Source organism: Boleophthalmus pectinirostris, unplaced genomic scaffold, assembly GCF_026225935.1.
Source record: "Boleophthalmus pectinirostris isolate CB_2022bp ecotype Guang Dong unplaced genomic scaffold, ASM2622593v1 HiC_scaffold_3, whole genome shotgun sequence".
Lineage (NCBI taxonomy): Eukaryota > Metazoa > Chordata > Actinopteri > Gobiiformes > Gobiidae > Boleophthalmus > Boleophthalmus pectinirostris.
Window position 1 is genome coordinate 34,598,955 of NW_026571299.1, and position 26,546 is coordinate 34,625,500.

At 38.8% G+C, this 26,546-nt stretch overlaps 1 protein-coding gene across 1 annotated transcript in view; it reads left to right on the forward strand.

Moving 5' to 3' along the window:
- The window catches only part of cacna2d3 (calcium channel, voltage dependent, alpha2/delta subunit 3), a 34,153-nt gene extending 7,864 nt beyond the window's left edge, over positions 1–26,289 (forward strand). The window contains exons 6-39 of the mRNA XM_055160343.1: positions 1,637–1,799; positions 2,292–2,423; positions 3,090–3,150; positions 3,221–3,371; positions 3,673–3,747; positions 3,853–3,942; positions 8,948–9,061; positions 10,055–10,133; positions 11,445–11,578; positions 12,756–12,773; positions 14,712–14,783; positions 14,893–14,973; positions 15,072–15,146; positions 16,600–16,683; positions 17,088–17,159; positions 17,557–17,618; positions 18,018–18,085; positions 18,234–18,279; positions 18,417–18,514; positions 20,070–20,163; positions 20,571–20,666; positions 20,734–20,855; positions 22,153–22,230; positions 22,331–22,392; positions 22,464–22,508; positions 22,589–22,651; positions 22,903–22,973; positions 23,166–23,241; positions 23,316–23,356; positions 23,802–23,857; positions 23,932–24,049; positions 24,181–24,293; positions 24,378–24,460; positions 24,919–26,289. Of these exons, the coding sequence (XP_055016318.1) occupies positions 1,637–1,799; positions 2,292–2,423; positions 3,090–3,150; positions 3,221–3,371; positions 3,673–3,747; positions 3,853–3,942; positions 8,948–9,061; positions 10,055–10,133; positions 11,445–11,578; positions 12,756–12,773; positions 14,712–14,783; positions 14,893–14,973; positions 15,072–15,146; positions 16,600–16,683; positions 17,088–17,159; positions 17,557–17,618; positions 18,018–18,085; positions 18,234–18,279; positions 18,417–18,514; positions 20,070–20,163; positions 20,571–20,666; positions 20,734–20,855; positions 22,153–22,230; positions 22,331–22,392; positions 22,464–22,508; positions 22,589–22,651; positions 22,903–22,973; positions 23,166–23,241; positions 23,316–23,356; positions 23,802–23,857; positions 23,932–24,049; positions 24,181–24,293; positions 24,378–24,460; positions 24,919–25,011 (2,886 nt within the window). The 3' untranslated portion in view covers positions 25,012–26,289. The remainder of the gene's footprint in view (positions 1–1,636; positions 1,800–2,291; positions 2,424–3,089; positions 3,151–3,220; positions 3,372–3,672; positions 3,748–3,852; positions 3,943–8,947; positions 9,062–10,054; positions 10,134–11,444; positions 11,579–12,755; positions 12,774–14,711; positions 14,784–14,892; positions 14,974–15,071; positions 15,147–16,599; positions 16,684–17,087; positions 17,160–17,556; positions 17,619–18,017; positions 18,086–18,233; positions 18,280–18,416; positions 18,515–20,069; positions 20,164–20,570; positions 20,667–20,733; positions 20,856–22,152; positions 22,231–22,330; positions 22,393–22,463; positions 22,509–22,588; positions 22,652–22,902; positions 22,974–23,165; positions 23,242–23,315; positions 23,357–23,801; positions 23,858–23,931; positions 24,050–24,180; positions 24,294–24,377; positions 24,461–24,918) is intronic.
- Positions 26,290–26,546: the final 257 nt, after the last annotated feature.

Consider the following 26,546-nt stretch of genomic DNA (forward strand, 5'->3'; position numbering starts at 1 on the left):
TCTCCAGAGCACTTCGCAGTGCACTTGATGACTAATGCTGTCCTCAAGAGTTTAAATACATTTAAGTCAGTGATCAACTTTACATAACAATTTATGTTCTTGGAACAAGTTTTTATTAGGCTATTCAAATTATTATTAATTTAACTAGTCACATTAAAGGTGCACTATGTAACATTTCTGGTGGTGGCTATGCCACTTGCTTGTCTCCATATTATTGTTTTGCCTGGAATCTTCCACAGTGTAATGCAAAACCTATCCATCTTGAATTTATTCAATTACAGGATTTTTTATTAAATTAAAAAACATACATTCTCGCAATGACTGGGGTCTCCTCTCCACAGATCTGACCTGTAACTTGGCCCAGTGTCAGCTGCTCATCTTTATGTGTTTTTGCCATATTTGTGAAATATTCCATTCTAAGTATTACATCTCCATGGAAACAAGCAAGTGGCGAACCCTCCAGGAGAAACGTAGTACACATTTAAAGTGACTCTTTCTTTCTTTTTTATTTTCTTTTTTTCTGTTTATTTACATTCCGTTTAGTTTTATACATAATGTGAGCATGTTAAGTGACATTGTAAGTGTCTGCTTCATCATGCTGAAGAGCTTTGGTGAAGTTGTTAGTTGCGGACAGGCACGGCCCACCTGAGTCTCACAGTGAGTTTGCAGAGCCCTGCACTGTAACAGTAGCAGAGGGCACAGTGCTGCATAGGCCTGGAGCTAACTGCGCTAGTGTAAGAGTCAGTGGGGCGTCTCCGTGCTGCAGTGTCCCAGGCCTGCTCTACAGTAATAACCTGGTGGTTAACGCGCCTCTCTTCAGCACTATCACTTGTGCTGAGCGAGCATGTTCCTCTCCCCTGCCGCTTGCCCCGCCCGCTCGCCCCGTCACCGAGCTGCTCAGCCGTGGTATGAGCTGTCAGGGGCTGCTTGATGGTGATGCCCGCGCTACCTCCCTCGAGTGTGGCGTGTGAGAGTCTATCAGCCAATCTCCTCCTCCTCCTCTTTCTCCTCTCTGCGCAGACAATAAGGAGGCAGAGGCCACCCAGAGGCCGCTCACACAGGATGAGCTCGTCTCTCTGCAGCAGCAGTGAAGGGCACCACGCACTAACTGTTCACTTTAGTCAAGACTGCACTGACAGCCCGCCAATAACCCCTACAAAATTTTAGCCACCAAAATCTTCCAAGTCACAGTTTATGTGTTACCTTAAAGCCGTTCATAAGATTCTTTTGATGTGTTGAGAATATTTCTTATTTACTTTTTTGTCACAGTTATCACAGTTTTATACCTGTGGAATTTTATTGTTGTCTTATTATCTTCAACAGCCTATGATTTATGTTTTGATAGCTTAGGGTGCATTCGCACTTGCTCTTGTTTGATCCCATTTAAGTCTTGATGTAAACTTTCATATGGTCCTGTTCTAGTCGTAGTTTAGTCCTATCTAGTCCAGGTTTAATTTTGGGATTTGTTTTTTCCTATCAGTTATTCTTTATGAAAACATAAGTATTGTGTAAATTGCAGTTTATTGGTTTTCAACTTGAAGCTGACAAAGTTTGATGGAGCTGCTGCCTACAGTGTTTACCCTAAGCTCAGTACTTGCACTGCTAATAACATCTGAATATGTCCCCCTCTCTGCAGTATGAGTACTTCAACGCTGTGCTGATCAATGAAGTGGATGATGAGGGCAATAATGTGGAGCTGGGAGGAGAGTTCATACTGGAACCCAATGACCATTTCAATAATCTTTCTGTCAACCTCAGCCTCAGCGTGGTGCAAGTGCCCACCAACATGTACAACAAAGGTGAGCTGCACACAACCTGAAAGTGGGATTATATGGGTGTTATTTACCCTCTGCACGGAAGAGAAGGGAGAAAGGAAGCTGTATCAATGTCACGGCCAGCAAGAAGTGCAGTTTGGGAATCAATAGGAGTTTAGACATAAAGATAAGAAAACTGCAGGTCTCTCCAAGGCATTGTAAAGTGTGAGGAGCAAGCGGGGGAGGCAAGGATGTTACTTATTCTGAAGCTGTTTACTGGCTTCTTGTTTTATAACGGCCTTGTGTCTGCTGCTCACTGCTGCTTTTGTTCAGCCATAATGGACTCCCCATAAGTCTCTGCTGAGTGCACAAAGAGGTGCTCATCTGAAGGCAGGAGGGAGGGGACAATTCGGTCCCAGGGTTTTGTCCTTACCTCACAGAGGTCAATAAAGGACATAGGTCAACTGTTCTGCCACTAACTCACCAGGCTGACCTGCATTATTGCAGTTTAATTTACTTGTGTCTTTGTGTTAAAAGATCCAGACATCGTGAACGGCGTGTACTGGTCGGAAGCGCTGAATAAAGTGTTTGTGGAGAATTTTGAGAGGGACCCAACTCTGATCTGGCAGTACTTTGGGAGCGCCAAAGGCTTCTTCAGGCAGTACCCTGGTGAGGCGTGCTCTGCCCATGTGTGTAATGTAAAAAGAACAGGGCTCTCTCCAGGGAGCCATCAGCTGTCTATGCAGAGAAAAAAAACAGATTAGAACAAATGACATAGAAGTACTAAAAAGAGTAATTTGACTAATGTTGTAATTTTACAGACCATCAGAGAGGATGCATATATACAGACTGTAATTAATCAGAATTTGTCAGAGTGAGACTGCTGGATCCTTCATTCAGCAGACTGTTACAATGTTATTTAAGGCCTACTCTCTGCAGGAATGGGATTGAGCAGCGAGGAATAGATTTAGCTGACATGTTATTAAGCACAATAATTAAATTATTATTTATTATTCTATTATTAAGTACTGAAACTTAACAAGTCAAATTGACTAATCTAATACAATATTACAGATATGTTGTCGTTCATCAGTTTTTAATTTTGATTATTTTGAAAAAAAGAAAATATATAATTTACAGTGTTTCTCAGGTGCCAAAAATGTAACACATGGTAGAATAAACTTGGTAATGATTTTGAAGAACTTTTATTTATAGTCAGTTTTTGATGACAATGTAGACAATACTACTGATATGTTGATTATACAGAAGTAACTATAATTTAGAAATCAGTGGCTTTAATCACCCACCTTACGTATTGTTTTGTATTTTCTCCAGGTGTAAAATGGCACCCAGATGAACATGGAGTCATAGGCTTTGATTGCAGAAACAGGAAATGGTAAGTACACCATATTGCTTTTCAAACGATATAAATCGTTATTCCCATGTCTCATTATTGTTTTACACAGGTACATACAGGCTGCCACTTCACCCAAAGACGTTGTGATTCTGGTGGATGTGAGTGGCAGCATGAAGGGGCTGAGGTTGACCATCGCCAGACAAACAGTTTCTTCCATTTTGGACACACTCGGAGATGATGACTTCTTCAACATAATTGCAGTACGTCTTACTCCTTAAAGTTTTCATTTTTGTGTTTATTTAGTCCATTTCTGTATCTTTACCTAGTAGTAGCCTGATAATAATGTGGAAATTGCAAGTGAACTAAAAGTGTAATTATGGTAATCACATGGTAATTCAATTTTATTTTGTCATAATGTAAGTGATCCTGAATATTGTCACGATGAAAACAGCTCCAGAATGCATTTATCACTCATTATCCCAGTGATGCTATTTTCTACTATTCATTATGCTATTTATTCTGTGCGTTATAGTGCAATCAATAATCTTGTATATTCTTTAGTATAACCAGGAGATCCACTATGTTGAGCCCTGTTTGAATGGCACTCTGGTCCGAGCTGACAGGGCCAATAAAGATGTAAGTATAGCTAAAACAGACAAATAATGAAGGCATGTAGATCCTATCTCATTGTGTAAATAATGTCCCTACCTTTGTTTTTCTTATACTATTGTTATCTACTAGCATTTCCGAGAGCATCTGGACAAGCTGTTTGCCAAGGGAATCGGGCTGCTGGGTGAAGCTCTTGCTGAGGCGTTTACAATTCTTGGTGATGTAAGTTTAATTGAAGCTATCATGCTTCTGAAAACTTTTAAGCCGTTATTTTAGTTTTGTTTTGTTAAGTACAGACCCCTACATTTGAATAGTTTACAAAAAGTTGGCTTTGTTTTCAAATGATTACTAATTACTATTATAGGATTTTTTTTTTTTTAACCATAACTTGGATTTATTAATTATAGTTAACAGTCTGTTCACTGTGCACATTTTAAACACGTCCAGAAGTGTTACAGTTGTCATAAATACACTGTCTGCTAAACTAATACAAGAACCACATGTATTTCAGAACATGTTCGTAGAGGTCTAAACTAGATAGCAGGGTTTATTCACAGATTGTTGCTTGTGTTCATGAATTTTTATCTGTCCATCCATTTTCTTACACTTATCTGGGGCTGGGTCACAGGGGCAGCAGTCTAAGCAGGGTCTCCCTGACTTCCATCACCCCAGACACTTTCTCCAACTCCTCCGGGAGGACCCCAAAGTGTTTCCAGGCCAACCGAGAGACATAGTCCCTTCAGCGTGTCCTGGGTCTTCCCCGGGGTATACTTCCACTGGGACATGCCCGGAACACCTTCTGAGGCAGGTGTATAGGAGGCATCTGGAACTGATGCCCGAGCCACCTTAGCTGGCTTCTCTTGACATGGAGGAGCAGCGGCTCTACTGAGCTCCTCACCCTATCTCTAAGGGAGCACCCAGCCACCCTACAGAGGAAACTAATTTCGGCCGTTTGTATCTGCGATCTTGTCCATTCGGTCATTACCCAAAGTTCATGACCATAGGTGAGGGTAGGAACGTAGACTGACTGGTAAATCGAGAGCTTTGCCTTTCGGCTCAGTTTCCTCTTCACCAACAATACAGTGGCGGCATCAATGCAGATGTTGCACCGATCCGCCTCACGCTTCATCACTCGTGAACAAGACCCCAAGATACTTGAACTCCTCCATTTGAGCAAGGGACTCTTCACTCACCTGGAGAGATCAAGCCACCTTTTTCCGATTGAGAACCATGGCCTTGGATTTGGAGGAGCTGATCCCAGCCTTCATACTTGGCTGCAAATCACCCCAGTGCACGCAGCAGGTCCTGACTCAATGGAGCCATTAGGACAACATCATCTGCAAAGAGCAGAGATGAGAACCTGTGTTCCCCAAACCAGACTCCCTCCGGCCCTTGACTGCGCCTAAAAATTCTGTTCATAAATACAATGAACAGAACTGGTGACAAAGGGCAGCCCTGGCAGAGTCCAGCATGCACCGGGAACAGATCTGACTTACTGCCAGCAATGCGAACACAGCCCCTGCTCCGGTCATACAGGGACTGGACAGTCCTTAGCAAAGGGCCCTGAACCCCATTCTTCTGGAGCACCCCCCACAAGACACGACGAGGAACATGGTCAAATGCCTTCTCCAGGTCTACAAAGCACATGTGGACTGGTTGGTTACCTTACAAGCGGCTGCACTGACAATAGAGGCCAAGAACAAAGCCCACTCGGACTACATGTCCCCAGCCTCCCTCAAGATTTGGGAGAAGCTCAAGAGTTGAAGGTTGCACCGACAGAGGGCTTTGCCAGACGTTCCCACAGACCCTCACAATATACTTGGGTATGCCAGATCTTTCAGGCTTTCAGGCTCCTCCGCCAGCAAACCCTACTTTGAACCAGGTGGTCATTGGATGACAGCTCTGTCCCTCTCTTCACCCGAGTGTCCAAGACACATGGTCAGAAGCCAGATGACACGACAACAAAGTCGATCATCGACCTCCAGTCCTAGGGTGTCCTGGTGCCACGTGCATTGATGGACTTCCTTGTGCTCGAACATGGTGTTTGTTATAGACAAACTGTGACTAGCACAGAAGTCCAATAATAGAACACCACTTGGGTTCAGGTCAGCGAGGCTGTTCCTCCTGTTCACCCCTCTCCAGGTTTTGAAGTCTCGCAGTAGAACAATGGAGCCCCCAGTTGGTGCACTGTCCAGTACCCCTCACAGGGACTCCAAGAGGGCCAGGTAGTCTGCATTGCTGTTCGGCACAGGGACGCAACCCTCTTGTTCACCAGGTTGAACTCCAACACATGGCGGCTGAGCTGAGTTGCAATGAGCTGGCCCATACCAGCTCGCCCCTGCTCCCCATTGCTGCTGCTGGCATCGCCAGAGAAATGGAGAATCCAGCCCAACCCCTTGATGGGGTTGGGTTCCAGAGCCCAAGCAGTGCGTGGAGGTGAGGCCGACTATATCTAGTCAGTAACGCTCAACCTCCCGCACAAGCTTGGGCTCCTTCCCGCCAGCGAGGTTACATTCCATGTCCCCAGAGCTAGTCTCCATGTCCAGAGATCCGAACTCCCAGCACCGGCCTTTTATGAATCCTCCTGCGAGTGGTAGATCTACAGGAGGATGGCCCAGCCACCAGACGCCCACTGTCTGGTACCCAACTCAGGCCTGGCTCCAGGGTGGGACTCCGGTAACACCAATCAAGGTGACCTAAATGGCCTTGCTATGTTTCTTTTCATAAAGGGCCTCTGAACCACTCTTAGTCTGATCCATCCCCCAGGACCTGTTTGCCTTGGGTGACCCTAACAGGGGCATGAAGCCCCTGACAACATAGCTCCTGGGATCATTCATGTACTCAAACTCCTCCACCATGTTAAGGTGGCGGTTCAAGGAGGGGTCATGAATTTATAATACTTAAATAATTATTATTTCACTAATCACAATTAGCAAATTGCTAAAACAAAAATGATTATAGTACTTAATTTTTTTCTGTTTTTGCAATTTGCCAATAGTGATTTGTGAAATAGTGACTTTGATTTGCATATATGTGTTTTATAATGGAAAAAGTATTTACCACTGAGCTGTAAGAACATGGTGTCAGATGTGTCAAATATGTTGAGTGTAACTATATTGTTTCTGGCTGCACAGTCCTGTATTTCCATCAACCTGTTGCTGTTTGATGACCTGTGACTATAAATCACAGTTCACAGAAATATTGTATCATGAGGCAGATTGCCCTAATGCCTTTTCTCTGCTTGGATGACCAGATGACAATGCCGTTGAGCTGTTATAGCTTTCCACAAATTAATCTTTTGTTTATATGGTTATATTTGACACGCTGTAATGAATTGGTCTCTGCCTAAATCCATTTTTTTGTTTTCATTTAATTTACTGGCTCCACTTGACCTGAACAAAAGGGAAAAAAAAACAACTTTGGTTTACAATTGCCATTTATTTTCCTAGATGCTTTTCCTCCACATGTTCACAACAAGTAATCATGAGCAACCCCACTCTCTCAAATGTGTGCAGTGCTACCACCGCTCACATCTTTGAAGCATGATTAATGGCTCTAATTACTGTCAATGATTAATATTGTGGCTGATTGGGACACAAAGCAGATAAGGAGCTAGGAGCCATGCCACATTCCTTTTATCTCTGGGTTTTCAGGCGAGCCGTGGCAGCATTGCCGGAGCCCAGAGTGCTGCTGGCTCTACCTCTGCATTTGTCAGACTAATTAAAGTCTTCCAATGAATATGGTAATCAGCTGTAGCTGCTCCACTACTGTTGAAATGCATTGGTACGGCAGTGCCAAGTGAATTAATTTGGACTATCTCAGGCTTGATCAAAAGCAAACACCAGAGGATTCACGTGAAGAGACTAATTCTCACTGTTGTCCACTGACAATGGAACTGGTGTCAGTCTGCTCAGGGGCATTTTAATCTCAACTTTTACAAGTACAATTCATTCATGTAATTTAACTTCTGCTAGACAAAGTTTAAAATGCACTTGGATACTGTGCCAAATTTAAGTGAGTAATTTTCGGTAATCAAACTAGTAGGTGATTACTGAAACATGCAAATTGCTAGCTGGCTTTATTTGCATGTTATTCATTTGGAACTGATTTGAATGTGGATGCAACTGGCATTTCTCTTTCTATTTACAAGGGCTTGGGAGCGTCACAGACTAAACTAAAATACTGTCAATAGGTGGACTAATAATTTGTAAATCATAACATCACAGTTTGAAATATATGTAACTATTGGTAAAAAGTTATTTTCATGCATTGATAACAAGATTCATGTAATTTTTTCAAGTTGAGTCGAGACAATTTTTTCATGATCATTTGTCTTTTGCTTGATATAGCATACTGTACAATAGCACTGAGTCAGATGGAAAAGCCACCTTGCCTCACAGAAAATAGAGTTTATTTTGAGCTGGCGGCCTCAGGTGACACGCTCACAGGATAAAGAGGCTCTAGCGTGTTTGGAGAGCAGCTCTGCCCATAGCTCTGCTCCTTTGATCGCGGTCCTGTGTGCTCTGTGTTACAGGTCAATAAGCAGCTTAATTACCGCCATGTATCTTCGGGCTTTGCAACAGTGGGCAACATTTTCACTTTATTTACAAGGGATTAGTCCCGGTTTATTTTCCTGTGTTGGGCAACTCAGATGTGAAGAGGTGTCATCTTATTAACCCAGTTGTACATAGTCATAATTAAACATCTATTCATTCTCTTGCAGTAATTCCAGTAAGATGCTCATAGTTGAACTTTATTGTAACTAAGACAAGAAGAGCAACAGGAAGGCATGTGAGAATGTAGTTGTGTGGAAAATCCAAAATAATATTTTCTTCTTTTATGTAGATACAGCAATCTGTAAAACTGATGTTTCATAAACAAAGGATGCAGTATAGAACAATTGTGTTTTTCACCTCTAAAAGCCAGACTACAAACTCATAATAGCAACTAGCACCTTAGATGGAGTGTCTTCTGGCCAATAGCCAATTGCAAGACTGATAACCAATGACAGACTGACAGACATAGATATTTCCTTTCACCTGTAATATACCTGTAATATGGTGTGAGCATTTTTGATTGTGGTTGGCTCTAGAGGCAAACGTTATAGAGCTAACAACTACACATGCAGTTGACTTAGAAAACCCATGTTCATTCTTTTGAGACAATATCCCGGTCCGATCTGTATTGATTTACATATTAATATTGTGTTGTTTTTTTTCTTGAACAGTTTAATTCGACTGGCCGAGGCAGCGTCTGTAGTCAGGCCATAATGCTGGTCACGGATGGAGCAACCGAAATGTATGATGATGTGTTTGAGAAGTATAACTGGCCAGAGCGAAGGGTGAGGCTGCTTATCTCATCTGCTAAATGTGTTTATTAATATACAATTATTTTCCTTTACATTTTCTGTTGACCGTTGTTTTTGGTGGTTGTAGATTATAACTGCCATCTTGACATTTTGGGGATTTTTTGCTTGTAAAGCCCTGGTGATATGATGTTTTTCTCTGTGCTAACATGTTACAGAGCAATATTTTATCCCATGAGGCTTAAGCGGGAAAATTACCTTGTTCAAGGGCAGAGCATTCACAAACCACTCAGTCCCACTGCTGCTCTCTCAACACATGATACAACCACCATAGCAGTCCCTTTGTAAGAGGTAAACTCCATTACAATGAAAAAGACTGCTGAGCCATTTGCAGAGCAGCGAAACAACAGCTCGGGGACTGATGTTAGCATATGTGCGCTGGCACCGTGTGGCGGGATACAGGGCACTATTTGGCAGTGGGTCCCCCCTCCCCCATACGCCCTCAGGCTCCCCTTTGTGGCAGAAGTCAGTGTTTTTTCTATGTGTTTTATGCTTAGCAAAGCATCTGGAGCCAATGAGGCATTCAGGTCTGGCACAGTGTCACAGTGCTCTTTGAAAGGACAGTGGAACATGCCCTTGTGCCATGCCCCCAAGGAAACTAAATTAATAGCATTTAACTGCATGCGTCCTTTGAAATCATTGAGTGAAAATACAAAGAGATGGCTGTTAAATTCTACGGCAAAGATCAAAGAAGAAGAAAAACTGTCAAAATATATTTTTTATTTTAGAAAATTGGATAGAAACTGCATTAACTTACAAATGACATTATTATTATACCAAGTACCCACCTAATGACTACAAATTACATTAAAGTTTCTTAAAAAAAAAAAAAAAAAAGCTTAAAATTAAGTAAGTAAATTACATTGTATTATGCGTTAAAAAAAATATTGCTTTCACCTCTGCACTGCTGTACATCTTATTTAGGGAGCATTTGTTTGTGTCCTTTATCTTGAAACTGTCTCTGTGCAGGTGCGGATATTCCCTTACCTGATTGGACGAGAGTCTGCTTTTGCTGATAACCTCAAATGGATGGCCTGTGCCAACAAAGGTTAGTGACACTGTGGAGATAGGCCTCAGACAACCCAGTATCAGCAGCAAAGTGAAGGCTTAGTGCAAGCGGCTCATGTGTTTTATTAACTTTCTGTATATATGAATTATTAATTTGGAACCAGATCACTGTTATCAACTAATTGTGTTTTCCAGGCTATACTATTTTTAAACAGGGGCCACAAACAAGCTTAAAAAAAAGAGAAAAAAGGAAAAGAAGTAGCCTCACCAAAGTATTTTTCACTGTGAAATATTTGGCTTTCTGAGTACCACCAGATATACACCAGGCATATGGCTAACTATTGTCTAAAATTAGATTAAAGCAGGTCTAAAGTGAGACTAAACTACTGATAAGGCAGTTCTAATGATTAACCCAAAGGAGAAAACATCTGTATATTTGTTTCTAATAAAACAGAGGCCTGTGTACCGCCGGTGGCACATATACCAAGGTTTGAAAAACCCTAATACAAAGGATTTGTGAAAACAACATTTACCTGTTTGACAGCACTTCTTTATCATTGTAAGATAATAAACATATTTTAATATTAATCATTTGAAATAAAATGATTGTGAAGTCTGTTTTGGGGTAAAATTGCATTGGCTATATTGTTTACACTGAAATGGTTATTGAAAATTGGATTATGCTGTAAATTGTCCAGTATCTTAGGTAGGGAATATAGTGTATATGGAGTATTTTGTGTTGTATATTTTTTCTGTGCATGTGAATGTGCAGGCTCCCCCTCTGTCTTCCCCAAAAGGCAATGAAGTGGCACTTTGATGGGTCATAGGTCAATCTGCTCTAATCCCTCTTCCTGTCAGAGACTGTCCCCTCAGCTGTGTGCGCTGATGGCTCCTACGTGTCAGCGCTCCGGATGAGTGCCCCTCGAAGCCAAAGTCACAGCTAGGAAAACACATCACAGTCGGGGGTAGTGGGGAGTACCCAGCCCCCCCCCCTCTCCACCTCCACCCCTTCACCCCTCCACCACTCCCTCCCGCTCCCTGACACATGCCCCATCGTGGAATAACCTCACATGTCCTGTATGAAACATGGTAGTAACAGCAGCCCCCTGACAGCCAGTCAAATGCCCTCTGTGTCACTACAATGCACCACTATTTACTACTGCAGCAGTGGAGGGAATTGATGAAATGACCAAGGAAAAATATGGTTATGTTTTGCTTTACATGCAAAAATGAGATGATAAAACTATATTAGACTAGACATGCTTTCTGTAGTAGACCTTAGATGAACTATCAACCAGTAGGACAAGGAAAGTGCTAAATATGACCCAGCATTTTGTATTTTGTGTTGCAGGATACTTCAGTCAGATCTCCACTTTAGCTGATGTTCAGGAGAATGTGATGCGGTATCTCCATGTGATGAGTCGTCCAAAGGTGATCGACCATGAGCACGACACAGTGTGGACCGAGGCCTATGTGGACAGTGCTGTAAGTGATCATCTGCTGTTTTTGACTGATTTCATGTCCTCATTGTATTTTGTATTTTATTTAATGTCATTAAAGCGGGCATATGTACTTTTATGGGCTTTTAACCATGATACAATCCATTATTATCTTATTCAGAGTTCTATTTTGATTAATTTCTGCATGTCGCAATAATTCTGCATTGTCCTGCACTTGAAGCTTGAGAGCTTAGAAAATGTGTGATTTCACCTTCCACCCATCTCCACCCTCTTCTTTGTACTTCAGCAAAAATTTAGCATTCCAGTCATAAATTCATAGTTCAAAAATGTCACAAAACCTTTTTCCAGCAATAAAAACACACTATGAGAAGATGGGGCATATCAGTTCGGCTGTTTGACAGGAAGTCAGTGGACATGTTTCTAGTTATAAAGCCATATTAGATTATTATTGCAGTTTACAATCAACAAAATGTAAAATTATAATATGATACCTAAATGCCCCAAGTTTTATATGTCTTTAACCAATTTAACCAATCATAATATGAAGTGTGAGTAAGTTAGCTTGAGGTAAGGCAAAAGATACAAAATATGAATTGTGATCAAATCTAAACTGTGATCAAGGCTCTAAGAAAATCATGTTATAATTTTTTTGCATATTGCTTGCTCCTACTTACACTTAGACTAAGACAAACTTTATCGATCCACAAGGAAAATTATTTGGTCACGGTAGCTCACACGTCACAATATAATGTAATAACAAAGAGAAAAATAAATAAATGGAAAAATATAAATGGTAATAATAAATTCTAAATAAATAGCAAAGTAGCTAAAGTGATATGACTTTCTACTTCTATACCTTTTTCTTTGAACCTTGTCTGAAACCTTTGCATAATGCTCTAATAACCTGGTGGCACTTCATTCTATTTCAGAACTTGTGCCTTCACTGTTGCTTGGCTGCAGTGAGGATGTGGTGCTCTTGTGTGTGTCTTGTACAGTAGTGTGTGTGGATGTGTGTGTGTGTGCGTGCGCTTCCTCGTCATTACTCTTCATGCCGTGGAAATGACTCCTCATTATGAGCATCATTAATCTGCATGGATTTCCCCTCAGTGTACATCTGTGTCCACAGAGCCTGCTCCAGTGCCTTCATTCACAGAGCTGCAATCTTAAACTCTTTCTCTTATTTATCTGCTCTTCTCCATCAGCTCACACAGGCCTATAAGGTAAAGCTCTCAGTGTGTCAGTACTTTATCAAAGTGTGATGCATACACTGTGCATACAAGTTATACAGATGGTACATTAAACTATCTGTTACATAGCATTAACTGTAACAGTCGAACATAGAGATTTGGGGGCACTGAAGTACTATTTGCTTCAACAGAAGTGCAAATATGCATAAAGACAAGGAGGTTTTTTCATTGTTGAACTGGTTTACTGGTTTACTGATTTAGACTTATTTAAAACTGAGTGCTTAGTGATGGGAAATTATGTATCTTGTGTATTCTTGTCCACAAGAAAGGAAAGAGTCTACACTGTAGGTAAAATGAGTTAATGAAGCGCTGTCTTTTGGATTTGACTGGTCTGTGACTTCTGACTGGCCTGGATAACATATATTGTATACGTATTTTAAAGGAACACCATGTAACTTTCACCTGCAAGATTCCATGGATATGAAAACTGTAAAACTGTACAAACACATCAAAATAAAAAAAATGCTTTTATTTGTATTTTTCTATTTGTTTTTATTTTATTTTATTTATTTATTTATTTATTGGCTACATTGTTATATGATTGGACTTCAATTATCAATTAATTAAATATTTCTTATAAAATATTTCACACTTTATAAATATATTTTCCGTGTCCGACCTATTGCATAACCATCTACTGCTATGCTATTGGAATTTGTGAAAATCTTCTATCGTCTCCCTTAGCAGTCAATCTTAAGCCTTTTACAGTTTAAACTGAATGAGAGATCCTTTCTTGGTCCCTTGGAAGTACTGCAAGTTTATCTGATGTCACTGCTCTCCCATCATCACAACAGTTTTAGCTTCCTAAAAAGTTTCAGGAAGCTGTATTCTCCCTTGGCCAAAACGATGTATGGGTTTTTATTGTACAACTTAGCGTGGTACCAAGGAGTGTGCGCACAGAGGGGCTGGGAGATTGTCCTCTAGAGTGTATATGCGCTCTGTATCTCGGCCTCAGACACACCATTCATCATTCTGTGGATCATTGCATTTTATCTCCTAAAGCCCATAATAAAACTGACATTGGAGGAGAGACCATGGGAGTGAAGGAGGGGATGGGGAGGAGGAGGGGGATAACGGTGAACGCGTGTGTCCGAAAACCAGCTCTACCTGTGTGTAGACTCCAGACTGGATCCATTGTGTTTGGATGCATTTTAGGAGCTACCATTCTTCATTTTGTCAAGCTGGAGTTGGAGTTCACGCCTCATTGACTTCATATGTATGCATGTATACAATAGCAAACATGTAATAGGACAGAATGACAGTAACTAAAGACTACCTAAGTACTGTATGCCAGCCCTTTCAGTCTGAGATTTGCATGATTAAACAACAAAAAGTTGTTTGATTAGTTAAGTTAGTTTCAATCTTAGATTAAATATAACAAATTATGTTTTTCTGATTTTCAATGAGATTTTAATGAATTCAGGATCCAAACAGAAAGGTGCAGCGTTCATGCCTCACTGTAAGAATACAGATCAGAAGTAGTTTTTGTGTTGGTATTGGCAGTGACAGGACATTTTATGAAAATTAAGACAGTCACTTACTTGGCCAAGGAAATTATGTTTACAGAAAAAAAAACAAATATTTATATATATTTAGTGGGGACGCTGCACAAGTTCTTGTTGGTCAGTGGTCAGGACGTTTTCTTCTTACGATTATGTTATTATCTGGTATCTGCACTTGAGGATAAATAAAAGTAAACCTGATCAATTCAAAAGACATTGTCATGTTATACACTATATGTTGCAACAATAATCTCTTGTTTTCTTGTTCAAAAGCTGCTGTTATTGTACTTTTCTGTTGCAACATTGAACTTTCCCATTGTGGGACAAATATAGATTACCTTCTTATTGTATCTTAGCTTTTTATATATATATATATTTTGTTTGTTTATTTGTATGTTTGTTTTTTCAGATGAGAGACAAGTCGGGTCCCAGTCTGATGACCACAGTTGCCATGCCAGTCTTTAGCACCAAGAATGAGACCGTGAGTGGCTGTAAAGGAAACAGTGTCAAAGTTATTTCTGAGCTCTTTTAAAAGTTTGTGTTGTGTTTGTGGTTTGTGTATGGTGTGTATTGTGTGTGTGTTGATGCAGAAGAATCAGGGAATTCTGTTGGGGGTCGTCGGAACAGACATCCCTCTGCAGGAGCTGATGAAGCTCATCCCAAAGCATATGGTACTCTCATCTGTTTTCTACTTTAGTCCAAATAAACATAGTCACACTAGTCATACGCATATTTTAAATAACTCCAGTCTCTGTTTTATTCTCTTTAGCTGGGGATCCATGGATATGCATTTGCCATTACAAACAATGGCTATATCCTCATGCACCCAGACCTCAGACCTCTGGTAAATAACCCTTTACATATTTGCTATTGAACAAATCACTCCCAGTTTTAACCCTGACTTTCTTTTTGTTTTGCATAACCACAATATGAACTGAAAGCTTCCTTTTTTGATCTCAGAGAATGTGTTTTGTGGTTAGCAGGCTGAATGGGCTCGTATAGTCTGTAATCCCTACCTTTTCCTTTGATGTATGCATGCAGGGATAAAGGCCATTCATAGGGCTGGCTGGCCTGAAATTTCCCAGAGGTAACTTAACACTCGCTGGCCTGGAGCGCAGCCTCTCGCCCCAGGACGCCTAGTTCCTAGGGGCGGAGACTGAGCCGTTGTGTGTGTGCCAGTGTTAGTGCTACTCCTCTATGTGCTGGTATCTGTCTGTGCTGGTCTGTGTCCCTCTGTACTCTGCAGTAAAGGGGTGTCACCATAACAGTTTAAATGACTTCATTTCAAAATGTTGATCCTGATTTCAGTGGTTTGACAAGTTTAGATTTATCTGTTCATTAGACATAAGCTCATATCACTTAAAAAATTTTCTATTAGAAATTATGTTAGATTTCACGAAGTTTGGGGTGAAGAGTGAAGAGAGATAGTGAGCAACTTTTTAGCAGGGACAGAGCCTAGTCAATGAACTGTAACCAATGCCCTTTGCCATAGTGCAGGACTGATAAGGTCAATTTTAATATGGTTAGAGCCCTTCAAAGGCTCACACTTCAAACACAGCATACTGTAGTTGTGTCCTTAGGCAAGACGCTTTAGCCATCTTTCCTATGTGTGAATGTGGTGAGTGATTAGTGGTCATCTGAGAAATAGATGGTGCAGTTTGGCTGCATCAGTTGCATCAGTCTATCCCAGGGTAGCCATTGCTAAGTGTCGAGACAGTGAAAACTGCATTGCTAAGTGATTTGAGTATTTAGAAAGCCATTACACAAATCCAACACATTATTATTATTTATAAAATTTTCTTTCATCCAGATTTCATTGCAGATAATTGAACAGACTTAATGAATGTGAAAATAAATCTAAACAAGTAAAAAAGACTCAAATCAAGAAAACAATTTTAATTGAATTTATTTGAATTAATGTGGATATCCTTTTTCTGCAGTATGCGTGCGTCTCTTTGTGATGTGCCTGTAGTCTTTGACGTGTCATTTTTGTCGGCTGGACCACACACTGTACACTATAGTCTGACATGTACAGCTAACGCGCCAATGTAGACTTGCCTATGCGTGAATTTCCTATCAATCATATTAAGTATTTTTAATTTACCTGACAGTGTTAATTTCACAGCTGATTTGTTAAGTAATTACTCAGCAAAAACTTACACCAGAGCTTTGTAAATAATAGCCTACAGTGAGAAAGACTCAGGAGATGAGTGGCCTTCTGGGTCAAACTAGATTAGCACACTTTGAGATGTTAGGGTGACTTTGTTAAATTAAGTCTGTGTTTTTGTTATGTGCAGTATCAGGAAGGTCAGAAGAGGAGGAAACCCAACTACAGCAGCGTGGATCTGTCCGAAGTGGAGTGGGAGGACAAAGATGATATAGTATGTGTTTGCTGTAACAGTAATAAGGAAATAATAGTTCTGAAAAGAGGTCCCCAAACAGAAAAATCCAAAAGAGAGCATCTGATTTCAAATGGGACAGTATTCCTTAAAATTATATATATTTAAAGTGAAAAAGGTGTTGTGAAAAATGTTAGAAGGTCACTGGTGTAGCAAAACAAGCAACAACACCAATTTCTCAAAGTCTTAACAAGAAAGATGTTGCCGTAATAATCAGTTTTGCACCAATGCTTTGTGATGCATCTGAACATTTATGTAGTTTAACTTTCTCATTAAAAAGAAATTTGGAAGTTTTTAGTCAACGTACTTTAATATTTGCTCAGTCAAGACTTAATGACTCACATGACATTTCTTTGTGTTGTTTCTGCATTTGTTTTGTTTGTCAGCTGCGTAATGCCATGGTGAACAGGAGAACAGGCACTTTCTCTATGGATGTAATGAAGACAGTGGACAAAGGGGTGAGCATACAATAATGCATTTTGTTTAAAGGTGCACTATGTCACCTTTCTGATGGGAGTCTGTGGAGATGTTATTACTTTGCTTTTGCCTCTAAAAGTCCACAATATTGCAACAAGCTTATTTTGGATTTATTAAATTTGAGGTGTTTTATTGTTCAAAAATATCTATTTTTATGGTGAGCAAGATTGCATTTTCATGAATATGAACTGTAACCTGGCCTGGTTTTCTGCCTGTCTCCATGGATAAATGTAATTCCATTCTATGGGAACGTTAAAGGCAAAGCAATAACATCTCCATAGGAAAAACAGGTGGCAACCCTTCACCAAAAATGTTACATAGTGTACATTTAACCTCAGTGAAAAGACATTAACTTGTTTTGTATTTATGTTCATCTAGAGGCGTCTGTTGAGGATGCACAATGACTATTTCTACACAGACATAAAAGGCACTCCATTCAGGTGACCTTAAACAATTTTACACAACTTTAATCTACAAACACAATCCAGAAATAACAAATCATATTCTGGTTTGCAAATATTTAAAACACACATTTTAATAACAACAGTACAGCATGTACTAATGGTTTTGATATATCATGATGAGAGCCTGTTATCTGTATTTTAAAAAGAGGCACAACAAGTTTTAGGTTAATTTAAACTTTGTTCAAATATGGAATTATCTTAAACACCGCATATATTACACATATATACATACCGGTACATTAACACCTCATTCCTATATTTTGTTGTCAATAAAATACAGTTTTTTCTTAAAAATGTAGAGTCTAGTCTAATCAGTATCAGTGTTGAGATGCTGTATCAATATTGTGATCGACATTTTGATCTTCACGTGTTTAGTCTCGGAGTGGCACTATCCAGAGGTCATGGCAAATACTTCTTCAGAGGAAATGTGTCAGTGGATGCAGGTATCTCTTTCATTTCTTTCAACCCCCTCCTCCCCCTCTCCCTCCATCTTTAACACTTGGGACCGGTTGTAATATGACAGTGCTTATTGCTTGAGCTGACCCAAGCCTGGCACAGCTGAAGCGTTACTGACTGGCTGATTTTTTTCAGGACTCCGTGATCTGGAACAGCCAGATGTCGCCCTGGCAGACGAATGGTGAGGTCGGGTTGTGGGAGAGGGCATTGGAGCGTTATGTAGGTTAGCCTTGAGTGTGTTCAGGAGCTAGGGGATGTCATGTTGTAATAGACTAAACTCTGTTTTGTTTTTGTTTGTTTTGTTTGGGTCTCTCTCAGGACATACTGCAACACGGAGGAGGAACATGAGCATCGTCACCTCACACAGATCCAGGCCATCAAGCTGTTCATGACGGGGAAGAGACCGCACCTCAAATGTAAACAACACTGTAGAATTTTCATTTGATGAAACTGTTGATGACACTGTTTTATATATATATATATATATGTGTGTGTGTGTGTGTGTGTGTGTGCCTGCGTGCGTGTGTGTGTGTGTATATATATATATATATATATATATATATATATATATATATATATATATATACACACACACATATATATATATATATATATATATATATATATATACATACATACACACATACATATATATACATATACATATGGGCCCGGTCAAGTAGAAGTATACAGCAGTATACTACATAAGTTTTAAACATACCATGTATGCAACATGGAACAAAAATTATTTCTGAAATTTCAAAGACCTGCAAATCATGTAAATAAATTGATGTATTTCATCATATCTTGTGTTATTCGATCTTTGAACTGTTGATGATGGTGCATGATTTTTTTTTTAAAATATATTCAAAATGATAAAAATTTGCTTGGAAGGACTGACATATTTTATAGAAAAAGTTACCTTTCATTTTGAAGTAATATTAAAGTATTCAGAAGAAAAAAGCTGACAAATTATGCAAAATCATGCACCTTCTACTTGCTTGCACAATTTTCCTTACTTTTCCCTTTACCATGACCTTTCTTAATAAAAAAATCTTAATAAAAATCTCATTACTCAAAAAGTAAGAGGTTTTTCAACCTAATCTTGTACCATATGGTAGAAAACTATATGAAGCAAATATTCAAACCAGTTTGTTAAGGATATGTAAGTGAGAACCGCTAGTTATCACTGTTTGTATTTATTACCCAAAAAGTGCTGCATATTTCATTCCCTCCGTTACTGACATGAGTTTTTAAATTTTTTTGTCAACAACTTGAAAGAATATCGCAGGATTAACTTTACCCGACTGGAGTGCTAACTCTTTCCTACATTCTAATACCTTACTTATTTCAATAGTCCCTCTAATTTCTGAATAAGAGCTATATGAATGAAAAAAATCTGCCCCTGTTTCCCTCTGTTACTGCTTGACCGGACCCATATATAATTATTACCTTAACAATTCAATTTGGAGATTCATTGGGATTATAGGGACGGCATGACAGTTGAGATGCTCATCCACTCACTGTAAAGGTTGGTGGTGAGATGTGTCTCATGACCCAGCCATCCAGTGACTTGTACAGTGGTGTATGTGTGTGAATGGTTCCTTGATCTGAAAAGCTCTGAGTGCTTTTCAGTGCTTATACTTTCTGGAGAAGGGCCCACTACTTGCTTGTCTCCTACCTGTTATTGTGTGGTGATATGTTGTGGAATTCTTGAATGTTCCACAGTATGGCATTAAACCTATCCATCTCCATGGAGACAAGCTCATAACGACAGCAGACCAAGTTATTGCTCAAATCTGTGAGCCTGCTCTGTATATGCAAGATATGTTTAATGCCACATAGTGGAACATTTTAGGCAAAAAAAACAACATATACATGGGATATAATTTTATATATTTTTTCTTGAACACTTTTGAGTTAAAATGACACATCATATCACAGTTTCACTGTTTTGGTTGCTCTGTTCAGGTGACAGAGAACTCATTCAGGAGGTTTTATTTGATGCTGTGGTCACTGCTCCCCTGCGCTCGTATTGGACTGGGCTTGCTCTCAATAAGTCAGAGTAAGAAATATTGTATACTGCTCAACAGCTAGCATAAGCTATCAAATGTTAAATAAGATAAACGTGTAATTGTTATATACTAATATTTTAGAGTAACTCAGATCACTGTAAACATAAAGAATTAGTAAACTAAAATTATATGGCATTTTTATGGTGTGATTGGATACGTATAGCATAAATGAAACTGACTGACTGATATAGTATAAAGGATCACATTCAAGATTTGTTTTTGTCCTTAAAAATGTAAATGTAAATTAAATGGCTTTAAAGACTCTCATCAATACAGGCATAGTGATCCCAACTTCCTAGGTTTACATCATAACATGGTACATGCTGACAATGAATGATATTCAAACTGTATGTTTTTTATGACAAATATAACAACACATTAACTTATTTTTAAACAGAAACTCTGATAAAGGGGTGGAGATTGCGTTTCTTGGTACCCGTACAGGACTGTCCCGCACCAACCTGTTTGTGCCTGCAGATCAGCTGTCCAATCAGTGAGTGTTTCTAATTGTAACTTACATGAGATTTTGTGCTGGGCCTAACTCTGTTCTGTGTCTGCAGAGACTTCCTGACACACGAGGACAAAGAGGGAGTGTTCAACGCCGACCACTTCCCCTTGTGGTATAAGAGAGCTGCGGAGCAGGTCCCGGGAACGTTTGTCTACTCCATCCCCTTCAGCACAGGTATGTCCAAGCAAACATTCACTGAATGGGGAATGGAAAATGAATATAATGTACTATTGATATAATGCACTATTTATATTTAATTAAATGAAAACATGTTCTTTATAATCTTAACTCTTAACTGTATTAAAACTTTAAGATATAGCAAGGTCTTAAACATTTCTGGTCCATTCATGGGCTGCAGCTTCTTGCTATATGCAGAATTTTTAGGACTTTTTCCCTTTCAAAAGAGAATATTTTGTTTTAAATTGTTATTTGCTTTCTAAATGTTTCATCATTCTGAATCTATGGATATGTAATGTTTAAATATTTTTATTTATTGTTTTCATTGGTGTTGTTGATTTGATATTTATTTCAAATGGTGGTACCCAAACTACAGATCACATAGTATTATTAAAATGATTTTTGTTTTTTGGGACGTACAGTAGAAAATGCATTTGCCGAAACTGTGATCACCTAATACAGTACAGTTAAACTGGCCAATAACTAGATCCATTGATGGTAGAGTTACAGTGTACTTTGCTTTCAGAGACGCTCTACCCTTTTTTATTATCTGAAGCAGCAGAGTATAAAGCAATATCCATTTAGCATTTTTACATTTTAATCAGATTTTGTCTATGTCTTTTGCCAGTTAAAAATTGTAGATTTTACTGTCTTTTCCCACTGGATGCACAGCGTAGCTTTTAATGTGGCCCCTACTCACAGAAGATGGAGAATAGATGTCATTTTACTACCTTTTTTCACTTAATGATGACTGTGGCCACTCAGGCTTTGCCATCCTAACATAAAATGTCCTCTCCCAGCTCCCGTCGTAGAAATATTGGAGAAGCTTACAGTGGACTCCATTACTGCTAAGTAATGGGCTGCTGCTGCTGCTGCTGCATTTCTATTGCACCAGACTTCATGAAATATATATTGTAATTTTAGTGTCTGGCGCCATCTAGTGAGCAACCCTCTCTTTCATCGAAACCAGGAGTCTCCAACCTTTTTCCTCTGCTGAGCTACTTTTATGTAATGAAAATGCCAGAGAGCAGTTGCAAGAAACTGAGAGAGTGTAAGAGCAATCCTTAGATGGGGAAGAGTTAGAAGCTTATAAAACATAAACCATTATCCATTCATGATTGCAGAAGTTAGGCCTCAAAATGATACATTTACAATCAGATTTTAGTTATTAAACACAATATGTATGATTTAGAAATCTCTTGGGGTGCTACTTGGAAGGGGATGGAGAGCTACTGGTAACTCCTGAGCTACAAGTTGGAGACTCCTGATCTAAACTGAACTGTGTTCTGTGCAGCTTTTGAAAATAAGAGTGTGGTTTTGGCCAGTACAGCGATTCAGTTGACAGATGACAGAAAGTCTCCAATTGTTGCTGGTAATGCATCCTTTATATATTCCATAACAGTTTATCACCATTTTATAACATTTGTATATATTTAATTAATTAATAAATTTTTCATTTGTATTATAACTAGCTGTTGGAATCCAGATGAAGCTTGAGTTTTTTCAGAGGAAATTTTGGACTGCCTGTCGACAAGTATGTGTCTAATTCAAGATGACAAAAACTGATAATTTTAGTGTATGAAGTAACTTGTGTTTTTTGTGCAGTGTTCAGCCCTCGATGGAAAATGCAGTCTAAGCTGTGATAACGATGTGAGTAGATGCCCCCTTTTCTCATACAGAAGGTTTTTATATTGTTGCATTGAAGCTTAATCTTTTCTGCCTTGGGACAGGACATTAACTGTTATCTCATCGACAACAATGGCTTTATTCTGGTGGCAGAGGATGCTACCCAGGTATGTGTTTGTCGCTATGGTTACTTATACAAGGCAATATAAAATTCTCTTGCTATAGGTAGGAATATCAATATTATTTGCTTAATTGTGACAATACAGGCCAAAATATAATAGTAAAATACTCAGCAAAAATAAGTAGTCTCTTATCAAACTACTCAGTTGATAATTGTAAAAAATCAAGTTTTATAAATATTGTTGTGTTTAATTTACATTTTATATCAAATATGTACTTTTTATATGTACTCCTTTAGACCGGACTCTTTTTTGGAGAGGTGGAGGGTGCTGTTATGAGCAAACTTCTAATGATGGGCACTTTTAAAAGGTACCTGCAAAGCACTCTGTAGTAGTTGTTGTAGTTATTAGTAACTGTGGTTGTAGTATTCATAGTAGTGGTAGTCATAGTGGTAGTTGTACTAGTGGTGCTGGTGGTAATAGTAGTAGTTATAGTATTAGTATTGGCAGTAGTGTTGTAGATATGTATTCTCTGACTAGTTGCTGCTCTTGCTGTTTGCAGGATCACATTGTATGATTATCAGGCCGTGTGTCGAGAGTATGCTGGCAGCAGTGACAGTGGCCACACTTTGTCAAATGTAAGAGAAAATGTTAATGAATCATCACATATTTTTGTAATGTTCATAATGAACTTTTTACCTTTCATCATTAGCCTTTCACTGTTGTCAAGTGGCTACTGGCGGAACTTGTGATGTAAGTCTACAGTTAAATAAATATATTAGGAGTAAAATACATCTTTATTTGTTTTTCAAATCATTTCATTAAAAGTAGATGTCAATTTTATAAATGTGGTTAATTTAGATTTCCCTGGGTTTTAAAGTTCCCGTAACATTGTTTATAAAGTTCTGGATTGTTGTCACGCCTCATAGAATTTTAGTTAGTTAACCTAATGTAAAATCAATGGAAATTTTAAGAGCTAAATAAGCTAATGCTAAATTTAGCATTCATTTAAAAGTATTTTATACAGTATAGTGTGATATATGTATTTGCCAGATTATCTGGTTGTCCCATGACTCCTTTGTTTTTTAGAATATATTTTGCTGATATATATAGCAATTTGTTCATTTAACACAAGTTTTTGACATTTGCTCATGAGCTCTATTAGAATAATCGCAATTGTATCTTTGTGTGTCTGTAGTTTTCTATTGGAGTTTAACTTGTACAGCTGGTGGAACATTGATGCATCAGTGAAAGGTAACAAATGCTCTTTAATGTAAGCATTATTGGTCCAGAGTTATTTGTTTTAATGGTTAATATACGGTGTCCAGCCCAGAGAACTCGTGGTAAAACTATCATGGTCCCTTGTGACACTGAGTATCCTGCCTTCGTTTCTGAGCGCATCATCAGAGAGACATCAGGCAGTGTGGATTGTGAAGGCTGTATCAGGTAGTGCTTGGGGCATCACTAAATGAACTACATAATGATCATCTACTGTTGCCCCGATGGTGTTTCCAAAGCGCATTAAAGTGAGATGCTGCTGAGCGTGTGCTTTGATAGTGATAACAGTGTCTTTGCAGGTCCTTTGTCATTCAGCAGATCCCCAGCAGCAACCTCTTCATGATCGTTGTGGACAATAAGTGCGACTGCAGCAGTGCGCCTGCCGTTACTATGGATCCCATTGAAATCATGTATATCCTTTTAGTGTGCTGCATGTGGAGATGTGTGTGTGTTATTAATGGGGTTTATTCGATGTTTATCCTTGACTCCTGTGAACACAACGAGTCCCTGAAGTGTGACCGACTCAAGTATCAGAAGGACAGAAAAAAGCCTGAATCTTGTCACCCCTTCCACCCAGAGGTATGAACTCATGGGCATAATATGAACCAGAAATGTATTATTTCTCCAGTATACTTCATAGAAAATTTTTATTTAAATTGTCAAAGAGACAATGTTTAGAATATGAGATGAAAAAATGTTCCACTGGTAAAATGTAAAATGTCTTTTATGGAGGAAGTGGATGGGAGCTATATACAGCAAATTGACAAAATCAAATGCATATTGGCTTCTTTACACTTAATCAAGTACAGTTTATGTGTGTAAATTTTTTTACAACAATTAAACAGTATGTTTTATTGGAAATGCTTGCAAAGCACAGCTTTGCCCCCTGTTGGCCATCTGTAACCATTGCATTGAAAATACAATTCAACAATATATATAATGCATTCCTAATTTAACTTTATTGACAAACTGACAAAAAGTAATATAAGAGTAATTTGTGGTTGCATTGTTTAATATGTGATTTTGTTTTTTTCCAGGAAAATGCAATAGAGTGTGGTTCAGCAACACGTCCCTCCTTTTTCTTCACCTCAGCTCTGCTTCCCCTGATTGCAGCTGTCATCTCCAGGTGACCTCAAAGACAAAAAGACTCAAAACGCACTAGACCCAGAGTAAATCTACGGCTACAAAGATGATCATTGGCCAGTGACGATCGCTCATACCTTTGTACCAGGCTGCGCTGCGCACCCTAGATCTGAGAATTACTCCATCAAGGCAGACTTACATAACGTGGTGTCTTGCTTTCAATGCACTTCATGCCTCTGACAGTTTACCATGTTTTTATAAATATTCACTGAATTAAAATAGCAAAAGATATGTGAGCTATATGGATGTGTTCAGTTTTGATTTGGAAAGTTGTTTTAAATGAGTTTGTTATGAGAAAGAATCAAAGCAAATGTTATGGTCTGCAGAATATGATGCACCTTTGCCATAGCTATATAGATTATATTTTGGCAGTAGTTTGCTGATACCAAACAGCAGCTCTGTAAAGGTTAAAATGGTATTTATTTGATCATATATATTGTAAATAATACCTGGATAATTATCACAATTTATTATAATGTAATTAAGATAATTTTAACCCTAAGCACTGTGCATAGAGGAATACACTTGTTTAAAGACAGATACACTGGCCTACATTTGTTAACTTCTGAAAATGCAGCAGTTATGTTAAAGCTATTTAATGTTTTCAAAGGACAATAAGTGGCCTGGTGAACGGTATATGTGTAACTACAAAAAATACTTGAATACATACCATTTGAAAAACATTATTTATAGTTTGCAATAAAAAAAATAAAATCCAAGCCACGTAGATAAGCCATGCTACAATTAATTTGTGTCCCCATGTTGTGCAGCATCTTACATGTGTTTTTGGTTGTATAAGGTTTACAAATAATATTCTTGCAGCTTTTTAAATTCTGCTGTTGGTCATAGTTGTCTTCAGAAGTCTCTTTGCTGCACTGTTGTATTACATGGTGGTCTAGAGAAGTGAGAAAGTAGAGTTCAATTTTGCATCACATTTCCAACAGCCTTGTGGGCTTATGTGGCTGTTCAACATTTGTCTCTATTTGTGAGCCATTTTTCTTATCATGTTTGTGTGTCTGCTTTAGAAAAAATACTCTGGATTACCATCAAACAAGAGATTAATAAAGTATGTTGCTTTAAGAAATGGGTCTTGATGTTAATTTATGGATTAATATTACTGTAGCTGCTGGCAGGACCTACGGATAATTCACATGGACACCAGTTTGCGCAGCAGTTTGGAGATAAGGGTAGGCAATTTTCCTATCTGCAAGGACAAATTATTTAATTAATAAAGTGTATGTAGACAACAATGTGTTCTGTTTTGATCAAACGACAATGAAAACATTACCATTATGTGTTTTATATTTAGAATAGAGCTAAAGAAAAAGCATTTCTAATGCCTAATCCAATAGTAGCACCACAACTTTGAACTGATACATTTTGTGGCTTAAACTGTATAAGAAATGGTAGTTTTAGAACACAGGCACTATTTATAAGGTAAAGGCAGACTTTATTGCCCCCGTAGAGAAATTTGTCCTCGTATTTGACCCATCCTTCAGTGCTGCCTGTGTGAACTCTGTGT